The sequence below is a fragment of the Urocitellus parryii genome, chromosome 9 (assembly GCF_045843805.1).
Source record: "Urocitellus parryii isolate mUroPar1 chromosome 9, mUroPar1.hap1, whole genome shotgun sequence".
Classification (NCBI taxonomy): Eukaryota; Metazoa; Chordata; class Mammalia; order Rodentia; family Sciuridae; genus Urocitellus; species Urocitellus parryii.
In genome coordinates this window covers 93,860,023-93,872,038 of record NC_135539.1, presented here as the reverse complement: position 1 = coordinate 93,872,038, position 12,016 = coordinate 93,860,023, and the positions used below count along the sequence as shown (strand labels likewise).

The window sequence follows — 12,016 nt, the reverse complement described above, 5'->3', positions numbered from 1 at the left end:
GTTTCCTTATCATCTATAGCACCTATTTTGGGATTACTTTTAACACTTTTTTTTTCTTTTGGCCATGCTGGGGACTGAGCCCAGAGCCTCATGCATGTTAGGCAAGACTCTACCACTGAGCAACACTCCAGCACTGGTTACTTATAAAATCTAATGGCTGGTCAAAAACAAGAGAAATAAAAATTGCAGGAAATTTTTTAAATGCAATATTGGCTAGTAGCCCAAAGACATACCTTTTGTTGAATGGGTTTCGGTGACAAGATAGCAAGTCAATAAAATGCCCAAGTAAAGCTCAATAAAAGGAGAGAAAATCAGATTTTTAACAGTAAACAGAAAATAGAATAATGGAATTATTGAGAAACACACCAGACAAGTTAATCACAAGCTGGAGTGTTGGCTTTCCAGTGAAATGATTATCCTAAGTCAATTGTCCTCGCCCATAGCCTGGAAGGCCCTTGTCTCTAAGTAAGAAATATCAGAGTGGTCCGCCCTGCACAAACACTCTGCAATAATGTAGCATGCTTGACCTTGACCTTGAGATTTATATACAGCAGTAGGCACTTCTGCTGACCAAGCCCTTCACCCCCATCTTTGAGTCCAAGCCTTAAAGTAATCTGCAACTAAACAAAAGGAAAGGACACTAGTAAACAGAAATTTTAAGGTAAGACCAGCCTTATTCTAAACAATCAATGAAATTGCATTTCAGGAAAACAACTATGGTCCCACAACAGCTTGTGAATACAAGTCTTTGAGAAATGGAGTTCACCCCAGCCTTTCTGGCTGAGGTAGAATAATTTTCCAGGATTGTATTGGGATGAAAGTGGAACTAAAAACAAAATCCTAGGGTTACTACAGGATTTCTTCCAAGGGGCCCAATGAGTTTTCCAGACAGACGTTGCCTCACTGGTACTCACAATGTCTCCCAACTCCATGTACACTAACACGTATTGAGCCTCTACTATGTGCCAGATGCTCTGCTAGGCACTTTCATAAACATTATGTCACTGAACTCTTGCCACCCCATGAGGTCATGCTCACTCGTGCCACTTTTTCAGAGGGCTTCCAGGCCAGGTGTAGACTAGGTTTTCAATCTGGGTCTCCTAAACCCAAATCCAGCATACTTACTATAGCAGCAAGGTCATAGGAATTAGCAATGAATTTGCCTTCACTGGACTTTTTTTTTGTCTTCTCTTTTTTCATCTTTTAGGTGGTTAGTAGGTAGGTAATGTGAGATACTTTCTTTCATTCATTCACTCATTCACTCATTCCTCTAACAAATGTTTCAAGAGTACACACTGTATTCAAAGCCAATGTGGATCTTCCAAGGTAAGTAAAGAACTTGTCTACTAAAGAAGTTTCTTGAGTGAAAAGAATGGAAACACTGGTCCTGTGACTCTACTGAATGCTTTCTGGCTTTGCTTTCTTTGTCTCTAAAATGTGAATGTTGGGGCTGGGGTTGTGGCTCAGAGGTACAGTGCTCGCCTAGCACATGTGAGGTCATGGGTTTGATCCTCAGGACCATATAAAAATAAATAAAATAAAGGTATTGTGTCCAACCTCAACTAAAAATAAGTATTTTTTTTTAAATGTGAATGTTGGAGAAAATGAGCTCTAAAGATTCTCCCAGAGCCAGATCTAGATAATGTTCACTATGGAAACTCTAGAAAAGTTGTTGTTTTTTCATAGCAAGCACAAAGGTCTAATCCCTATTGAGATCATATATAGTCTAACGTTTTTCAGCCAGAGACTTGAACTCTTTAAACTAAGAGTTTTCTCCTAGAAAAAGTGGATCAGGGCTGCTATCTCCATTAGGAAGATGTGGTGAAGGAAGGGGGACTAGTGAGCAGATAACAAGGAGTCTGAAAGGATCGTGGTGAGATTTGGGGTTGGTGACAGTATTACAGCAAGTTAAGTTTGACTAGAGTCAGGAGACCAGGTTGGCAGATTCTTCCAGCCCTCCAATGTGGCCTTCCATAGTCTGGCCCCATGGTTCTGATGGAAATGCTGGGTGTTTCTGCTCTGTATACGGAAACCATCTGCAGCAACATCATTACTTGGTTCAGTAAGTATACCGTCACAGTATGCAGTCACAGAACACTCAGAAGAACTGGTCGGTCATGTAAAATCTTAAACAGGCAGCTGGCACTCTAAAGGACTTTGCATATGACCAAAGAGGTCATAATTGGGCTTGGTGTGATTTTTTTAAGGCAATGAGCAATGACTCACAAAAAAATATGTTATTCCCAGTGTCAATTTTACCTAGTGAGGGAAAAAAAAAATCACTGATAGGCACACTTCTCGTGGGATTGACAGCACAATGTACAAAACCTCCTCTCCTATCAAAATCTACAGACCTAGCAACACCAATAGTGTACCCCAACATAATTTAGAAGAGCTCCTTAGTTACTTCTGAAATCACCTGCTAAATATCTGAAGTCTACAGCATTGTTGTTTTTTTTTCTACCAAGATATAAAATCCCTTCCATTAAATACTTTAAAAATCTAACTTTAGGTAAGTAACTTGAAGCCTGACAAAATTAGAAAAGTGACTCGGCAGCAAACTAAAGTTCAAACTAGCATTTACAAACTGGAATCTATTTCTCTAAAAGCAGCAGCCAAATGATTTACTATGTTTTCTTATAAAACGTAAAGCCTAGATAAGTCTTGAGCCATATTTTTGCAAAAATCTAAGCATTTGCCTGAAAATGCTGAGAATCAACTCCTCTTTTTATTTGAAAGGATTTTAAGCTGTCTAAATATGTTCATCTTTGATGAGATTCGGTCTTTGAAGTGATGTTTTGACTCTGTTGGCAAAGCCTCAGTTTCCAAACTTACACATTGGAGGGAATCAAAGATCCCCTCTCCGTTTTTTTTTGTTTGTTTGTTTGTTTGTTTGGTAAACAGAGTATACATTTTAGTTTAATGGTTTGGGCATCCTACCAGCAGTCTCTAAGAGCTGTTGGATTTCTAATGAAAGCCTTAGATATTATGATGATTTCTTTTGATGATGCTTTTTAAATGTGAAATTACAAAGAACCATTCTTCCAGTAAAGAAATAGAAGACAGGTAGATCAATAAATTCATCTCAAGTAAAAGCACAAAATTAAAGGTGCTCAGTTTCTGCCTTGGTGCCAAGGGCCAGACCAATCTTGTCACACCTCTTATCGCCCTGAGGCATACTTCATGTACACTGGGTTTCAAATAGCATGTCTACAATTAAATAGAGAGTTATAACAACATGGACCCAGGAGATCTTACTCCTGCAAAAGGAGAAAACTGAGCCAGAGAGGCAGAGCCCATGAGTGTCCTGGGGTGCTGCTGCCTCCCAGGTCTTGGTTTCGTCATCCCTAACCAGTAACACCTGGAAACTCACATAAATGACTTGAGTCCTCCCAGATCTAGAAGCTGCTGAGGATTTGCCAGAAGAATCCTTTCCAGAGAGAGGGCTACCCCACCTTCAGAAAACAGTCTTGTGCAGCCTGAACTCATAATCCCACAAATCTGGGCCTTCAACGTTCTCATCCATAAAAGAAGTTTCCACTTAAAAATACTCACTACCAGATGCATCCTTTTAAGTGCCCCTTAAAGTTTAGTTTGGTTTACCTAAAAATAAAATTTGTATATACTTTTCAAAACCACAGCCATTTTAAACTGCTTGAATATTTTTGCTATGTGTAAGAGTTAATTTTTCAGTATTAAAAAAAAAAACAGCAAAACTAGCCCCCCCCCCCGCCAAAAAAAAAAAAAATCCCAATGGCCCTTAAAAAGTGTTAAATGCCAAGAAGTCAGGAGGTTGGCAGTAGTATACTTCCTAATACTGACCCCCAGGTTTTATTGTTGTTGCTGTTTTTACACATAATTGATAGAAGACTTTTGGAACAAATCAATAAAACCTATTTTTATATTAATGTCCATATATTAATATAGTACTTTCCATCTGGTGTCTTAATGGCCCAGATACTCTTACATGGAGTGATAAAGGAAAATAAAGAACTGATGATTAGGCTTAGTTGTTCTAAAGGAGAGAAACCATCCCTGCTCAGTGCAATCAAGTTCTGCTCAAAACAGTGCGACTGTGCCTGAATTTAAGCCACTGCAGATCAGGTGTGTGATATGACTTCTGAGCAAACTTCAAGAGTCTGATCCTTTAGAAGCTGTCACGCCCAGCCTGCACACCACCTTGCACAGGATCATTCTTCAACAGGAACAAAAATGTGCTACAGGAGGTACGCAGGAGAGGGGTAACTTTGTAGGAAGGTAGAGCAGTATAAATGAATAATTCTCAGGGTCTAATATAGGTCTGAGGGCCAGGAATTGGGTATGTGACTGGGACACTGAACATGTGTCTCAAACCTGCATGTAAAGTGTGCACAAGAATGAATTTGAATATGAGTGTGGGTACGTGTGAGTGCAAACACATGTGAGCATGTATTAGAGTGGGTGCAAGCATCATGAGAGTGAGGATGAGCATGCCTGAGCAGTGTGAGAGTGTGTCCAGCTGTCGTGTAGACAGTAGGGTCGATAGAGACAGCCAAGTGCAAAAAAGAACTCCATGTAGATTATGGTACAGACAGTGCAGTCTCAGTTTTATCTACCAAACACTGACAAGCCCAGCCAACAGGCCTGGTCAATAAAGATGTCTGGACTTCGGTAGACAAAATATCAATCTCAGGTAATCAGGTTAACTTTTTGACCCAATGAGCAGATGTTTTGGTGTCACAGATAAGGTTCCAGTGTCACAATCTGTACAAGAAAACTTTGCTGATCCTGCAAAACTCAGATAAAGCTCAAAAGCCCCTAGGATCCCATAATTTCCACTTTGTTATCCATCCTCCCTGCAAAGCACACACATTCTCCCCTCTCCCTCCTCCCCTGCCCAGCCCCCATTAGCTTCAAATGATTCAGAGAGCAGAGATGGTAGGGAATTTTTCCCTGGTTCTACTCCATGGATGTCTGAAAACCTGTTTAAAAGTGGGAGGTAGTTTGGACAACAGGTCGCCCTCATTTCCCTCTGGACCTGTTAGCTAACTTGAAAACACCACTTATCCCTCTGGTTTCTCAGTTGGCATCCCTCTGGCAAAGGGGAAAAAAATTATCACCTGTCATTATTTGTCTCCTCTTTAACTTATTTCCAGACAAGACCTCTTTTCACACATCAGGACACATAAACTGTTTCAATAACCAGCCAACAAGAGCTGCTAATCCACCACTAGAAAGGGCAAATGGAAACTTGGAGAACAAGTTAAAGCAATTTTGGGTGTGCCAGCAGTGCTTTAGGGTTTCAAAAGCAAATGGGAGGAGTGGATAGAGGACCACCTGTTATTCCCTAGGCCCTGACTGCTGGGCAAGAGGGCAGAGAAATCTGGGTCACACCTTCAAAAAGAAGTATTTTCTACCTGCAGTTTACCACCATTCCCTCCAGGTGGATCCCCACCCCCCGAAAAGTGACGTGCCCACACCTGACAACAGGTGCACAATGCCTGGGAACCTGTCCTGGCCACAAAATTCCAGGTTGATTGGGATCAGAGTTTGCATATATATTTGCCTCTGGATCATCAGCAGAAGGCAGAGTTTCAGGAAAAGAAATTCCTGGTCTTCAAAAATTCATACTGTGATTTCTGAGGTGGGAGTAAGAGAAACACATGTTTTGGAGTCCAAAATCATAGTAAAGGCTGCTGAGTAGAAATATAAAGCACCCAGTTATGGTGAATAAAGTTATTGAGGTACACTGAATAGCATTTGGCATTCAAGATGAAATCAGAAGGCTGCCTATCATTCAGCCTTTCACCCAAGGTAGCACAATAACCCCTCACACCCTGAGCTAGGAAATTCTTCATGCTCTCTGGAAAAGCTAAGAGAAAGGCCAGACCTTTTCAGAAGTGCTAGCTTCAATGCATATGTCTTCTGAAAGATATTCTGAACCTCTGGAAAGTGAAAACAGCCTTCAGCTGAGATTAACCATGTAATAGAAATAAATTCTTATCTATTGCCATTGCCAGTATGAGACTCCAAAGATTGCCTGTATGAGACTCCAAAGAGATACACACGAAAATGTACCTGAAATGAACCTGTTCCAGCCCACCTGCCTTTGGAGATACCACCCAGGTGCCTATCTCAAGCAACTCAACCTAATATAAAATTGTTACAAAAGAAACTGTCTGGGGGCTGGAGTTGTGGCTCAGTGGTAGAGCGCTTGCCTAGCATGTGTGGCTCAGTGGTAGAGCGCTTGCCTAGCATTGGGCTCAATCCCCAGCACCACATAACCACTAAAAATATTAAAATGACAACTAAAAAAAAAATCTTAAAACAACTTAACAAAAAAACTTTTTAAAGAAACTGACTGCTTGGCCCAGAGCATGGTTTTCATTTTAATTCATACATCAAATTACACCTTAGTACACTGACCACACTAATATTGCAATGTCCTGTCCTAACTAAGGCTCACAGGTTGCTCATACATAAATGGGCCACAACCACATCTACAGGTTTCAGAGCCTTGTCATAGAATCACATCACTCATTTTCCTGGCCTAGTGGTGGGTACTGAGTTAATTTGATGGCATCCTTAACAATCTGAATGAATCACAGAATGTTTTGCTTATTCAGACAAAAGCTACACTCAGCAGCTCTGTTCACTATCTTTGGGGATTAATCAGGAAGTTTTGGATGACATGAATATTATGTTCCCAAGAGGAGTGATGTTCTATGGGAAGTATCTCAAAAGCTTGTTTTTTAAGATGTCCATGGAAATAACAGTGGGAGTGACTCAGATTCACAGTCCAATCTATAAAATCCTTGCCTATATATTCCCCAGCAGAGACACTTGAAGAGAAATATTAGTTGTGACTGACACAGGACCTTGGTCAGAGTCATTACTCATTAGAAAGTAATAAAACTGGGGACACATAAGGATTCAAAGGTCTGCTGAAAGTAGCAAGAGTTCTAGAAAAATCTCAAGGCAAGACTTACCACTTTGGGCTTCTGCTGGTCCAGGGTATGCAGGAATGCTGAATTAGGGTCCAAGGTGCGCTCAGGGTCACTGGAAATGTCCTCTTCTGAGTCTTCATAGGAAGAAGAGAAGCCCGTGGAGGAGGCAGAGGAAGAGGACAGCTTCCTCAGAGGCAGGTTGCCCCGAGGGCTTTCCTGCACCTCCTCCAAGCCCCTGTCTTCCTGGGCACCCACATCCGTAATGATGACTGCAGGTATAGCTGGTATGTTGCTGGCACTGCAGGTCTCTCCCAGAGAAGGTTTGTCCTCTTGATTCTGGGGCAGCCACTCCCTGTTGGGGTGAGCATCTCTGTCCTGCAGCTGACTTTCCCAAGTCCCCTCCGAGTGTACCCCTGTTCCACGCGTCCAAGCCAGACCATCTTTCTCCATGGGGCCCAGCCAAGCCCTGGAGCTCCCAGGCTGCACATCCACCCTGTCCCCAGGAAGGCGCTGCTGTTCTTTCAGATCTTTTGCCATTTCCCAACAGGGCAAAGGCTCCAGCATTCTGCCAGAAGAAATTCCCGCCTCCACTTCTCCAGTCCCTGGCTGCGCTATGCAGCTGACACCAAGCAGGCCCAGTGTTGAAGACCCTTCCCCCACTCTGCCAGAGAGCTGCGGGCGTTCATGGATCACTGAGACCTCACTTTGGGTCTCTGCAGGACCTAGAGAGCCCAGGTCTCCAGAAGGCCTGGACGAGCTCAGGGCTTCAGATGGCTCTGAGCTTTGAGCATTCACAGTCGCATCCTCTGGCCTTTCACTGACTTCTGGCTCTCTGGAGCCTGGCAGGACACAGGACAGATTTCCCTTCCCCAACTTCCCAGGGGGCTCTCCACCTAGGGACCCGCTCTGCTCTGGGGTTGGGCTTCTCTCACTGCACAGGAACTGTCCCTGCCTCTCAACCAGGGCCTCCCAGGGGTGCTGGCTTCCAAGCTTGCAGGCTGGCTCAACCAGAGCAGGATCGTGTGGACGGTGTGGTCCAGTGGATGAGGCTGTTGCAGTCACTGCTGTGTTCATCATTAAACTCGTTCCCACCAGCTCCTCTGGGGGAGTTTGGCAGCTCTGAATTCCCGAAGAAGCGACCCTCTTGTTAGTTTCCATAGCTAAAAATGAGTCACAAGGGGTACTAGCAGGGGTCCCTTTCTCCATCCTCACGGAATCCTTTGCACTCTGAGCCCCAGATCCTTTCGTGGTGGCCTGGCCAGGAAGAGGTGCCACTCCCTCCTTGTCCTTTGAGGGGCACAGACTGAGCCCTCCTCTTCTCACAGAGTGGGCATCTGAAGCCTCTGAATATTGCTCCCCCCAAGATTTTGTCCTTCGTTCCTCACTTGGGACGCATTGAGCCAAGACCCTTCCAGGGGGCTGGCTGCTGCTGCGGAAAGGGCTCGGGGAGGGCGAGCGAGCCCTGCTCAAACGTGGGCTTCGGGGTGCCTGAATGGCACAGCTCTGCGCCTGAATGTGCGCCTCGAAAATGCCCACTTTCTGGTTCACCTGCACGTTCTGCAATTCGCGTTGCAGAATTCGCAGCTTCCTTTGGGCCTCCTCCGGTCCCGGCGGAGAAAGGGTACCGGCGGCCACCACCTGCTGCCCATCACCTCGCAGGCGGCCCGCCCAACTAGGGCTGCCCATGCTACTGCTGCTGCTGCTACTACTGCTGCCGCCGCCGCTGCCGCTGCTACTATTCAGCCTGCGCCGGCCGCTCCGCCAGCTCCCGGGGCTCCGGGGCTCCTCTGGCGACAGCGACTCGGCGGGGGGGAAGAGGAAAGAAGCCCCTCTCCCGGGGCTGAAAACGCTGCCTGGGCTAAGCACAGTCCTCCCAGGGGGCAGGGGCGTCTCGCTGCCGCTGGGCCCCGGGCCGCCGCCGCTCTTCACCTCGTCGGCACTATTCATGATCACCAGGCTATTGAGTGCATAGCAGTACACAGCCATAGTACTGGGTCCGCCGCGCTGCCTGCCTCCGCGACTCGGGTTCCAGCTCCGCCGCTGGCGCCTCCTCCTCCCGCGGCTCCAGGATCAGTCCCGGAGGTCCGGCGGCAGCAGCTCCTCTCGCCGATGGGGCTGCATGGCCTCGGCGGCGGGCTGGGGGCACAATTGCGGGCTCGGCCCCCGCCCAAAGCTCCATAAACAACAGCGCTTCTGTGGAGACACAAGGAGAAAAGTCAGGACCCCAGAGGGCGCGGAGGAGAGGGTGGGGAGAGCCCGCCGGCAAAGCCCAGAGGGAGCCCTAGGACCCCAATCTGTTCGGGACCGGGTGCCATAGGACATCTCACCTATAGGGACTACGAGGCTCCGGGGGAACCCATGCCCGGCTCCCTCAGAGTCAGCGCGGTTCTGGGTACGCGTTTCCCCGGTGTGCTTAACCCGCCCCCCTACTCTCGGGTTTGGACCGGCTTTGAAGTCCTTTCAAATTCCAAATTCTTGAAGCCGTGAGGATGGGCGAGGGAGGATGTGCAAATACTTGGTCCCCAAGGGTACTGTGCGCGGAGCGCCGCTGACCCGCCACACTCGGCCTGAGCAACCACTGGCTATCGAGGGTAACGGCGCAGCCCTGCTCCACCCTCTCGGGACATCAGAGACCGAGTCAGGGGAACCTGAGCAAGACCTGCCTTCCCCAAATAGCTGCCAGCGCCCGGATCTGGAGGGCGCCTGCGTACCCGCCGTTTATCTTCCTGACCCTGACCCTGGACTTGGGGCTGTGTCTCTCGGCCTGCTAAGGCCTGAGAGAGCTGCCCGGCTGCAGCCCAAGCATTTTCAGCACTGGCCTTGTCGCCTGTCCCCAAACAAGTGTTTTTTGAGTGTAGGGCGCGCCTGCGCACGCCCGGGATGGGGACTCTGCAGTATATTGTACCGGAACCAATACTCACCGCCCCTCTGGTTGCCGCCCCCCGCGGTGGTGTGTGTGTGTGTGTGTGTGTGTGTGTGTGTGTGTGTGTGTGTGTGTGTACGCGCGCGCACAGCTACTCAACCCTCCGCGCGCCCGGTTACCGAGGACGCGAAGTGCCTGCGGGCTTCAGGACCCGCGCCCCTCCAAGGAACTCCGGGGTTTGCGTCGCTGCAGACGGGTGACTAGGTGCGCAAACCCCGAGGAAGGCAATCTAAGGGCGGCGATCTAAGCCCCGGGAGCCGTGCAGCGGAGGGCCGGGCCTCTCCTCATCCCGGGCAGCCTCGCCCGCCGCCAGCCGAGCCTCCCGGCGGCCCAAGCCCCGGTGCTCTGCAGCACGCCGGGGGAGGCGGCGCGGAGAGAGAGCCCGGAAGGCGGGCTGAAGAAACGCCGAAAATTCGTCTCTCCTTCTCCGGCCCCAGGTCCCACTCCAACGCCTCCCTCCAAAAATCAAAACCTCGTCACCGTCTCCCTAACGCACCCCTTTCCGCAGTTTCAGAACCCGGAATGGCAGATCCGCTCCAGAGCGTAGTGAGGGGAGAGAGGGCTCAGAGGCCAGAGCCATTGAAGAGCCGCCAAGCTTACCTGCAGTTTCTCAGATTCTCGGGTCCTGTGTGGACTACACTCCCACCCAAGTAGGGTCGAGATGCATTTAAAGCAGAAATGCTCAGAAATGATTTCCTCAACAATCTATGGAAGACCAAAAAAAAAAAAAAGAGTGCGAAAGAGCGAGGGGTTGGGGGAGGTCCGCCGCGCAGGGGCCAGGCTATCCCGGCGGTGGCGAAGCCAGGCCGGCCCTGCACGCCCTTCTCCGCCGTGGAGATACTACCCCTGTCAGTGTCTGCTCCGGGCTACTTCAGTGTTTGTTCAATGTAAGATTAAAAAAAAAAAAAAAAAAAAAAGTTGGTGGCGGGGGTGGGGGGAGGAGGCAGAAGGCGGGGGCTAGGGGGAGGAAAGCAGGAAGGAAGTTGTGAGCCCGTCTGGGGTTGAACTCAGCGGAACAAGTTTTTCTTTTCTTTTTTTTTTTTTTTTTTTTCTATTGCTTGGCAAGACCGAGGGAGGGAAACACTTAAAAAAAAAAAGTTTCCATTGTTAGCTAACCAAAAAAAAAAAAAAAAAAGCCTTTTGACTTCTGCTGGTTAAAGATATACGATTCATTTTCCACCCCTCTATCAAGGCTTGCTGATGGCTAGCTTTATGAAACTACTTTTGAAAAAATGTTTTTAATAAAGTATTGAGTGTGTGTTCTAAACAAAGCAGCTCCTGAGGATCTTTTTGGCATTTAAAATGGACTAAAAGCTTGTCAAAACGGTTTGTGTTCTTGTACACAAATATGCAAATGCAAAGAAGGTACTTTGTGGGCACCTCCTTGCAAAGTTGCAGATTTTAAGTGCACCACAGTAGTATTTTGGAAGATTGGTTGGGCTGTGAACTGTAAAGGCTTTGCAGTGCAATTGTTAGATGTGTAAACTCGCCTTTATGTTGCACTTTTATCTATAGATGCACACAGTAAATGGGATATTTGCATACTTTTGCACTTTAATTCTCAAGGTTATTTTAAGAAAATGCATAGTCCTGGAATTAAGCAGGCCTAAGCAATGTCTGAAAACCCCTTGCACAATATCTTATAGGACTGAATTATTTTCAAGAGATCTCTGCCCCACCATCAGCCAAAGGAGGGGAAGGAACTGCCAGCCAACATTACTGGGAAGGGTATCCAACCCTGATTAGGCCCTGGCACTGCAAGTGTGTTTTGCATAATTCCCTAAATCTTAAACTACAGCATTTAGTGGAAACAGGGAACACAGCTGCAAGGAGATTTAAAAATCCAAAGCCTGAATTGGTCCTTATATTCTGATTAACTAAAATTCAGATGGAAATTTTGACTTTGCTTGAAGCAAACAGATCTGCTACTTGTTTATGTAACAATGCTGTTTAAGTGAGCAAAGCAACCTGCTGCTCAATCAGGAAAAGATTCATGGCAATGCTGAAACCATGAAATCTTCTAGCCAAGGATTCTTAGGAAATCAGAGACTGTTGAATCCCTCCTAATTTTTAAAAACATGCCATGAAAGGATTGAACCTAATTCCCCTCCCACCCTCGGCTGGGCTAAAGAAAGAGCCCTGAGTTTATTTAGGTGTTAACTTAAAA

At 47.0% G+C, this 12,016-nt stretch overlaps 1 protein-coding gene across 4 annotated transcripts in view; it reads right to left on the bottom strand.

Moving 5' to 3' along the window:
• Itpkb (inositol-trisphosphate 3-kinase B) overlaps positions 1-10,708 on the bottom strand; it is a 100,431-nt gene extending 89,723 nt beyond the window's left edge. Inside the window, exons 1-2 of one of the 4 annotated variants that reach the window (XM_026405748.2) lie at positions 10,450-10,708; positions 6,969-9,119 (exon numbers count right to left, since the gene is read on the bottom strand). In XM_026405748.2, coding sequence (XP_026261533.1) covers positions 6,969-8,912 — 1,944 coding nt within the window. In that variant the 5' untranslated portion in view covers positions 8,913-9,119; positions 10,450-10,708. Of the gene's footprint in view, positions 1-6,968; positions 9,120-9,253; positions 9,583-9,637; positions 9,751-10,345; positions 10,406-10,449 lie in introns of those variants that run through there. The other 3 variants (XM_077802461.1, XM_026405752.2, XM_026405751.2) reach the window with 3 other exon arrangements.
• Between the last annotated feature and the right edge of the window lie 1,308 nt (positions 10,709-12,016).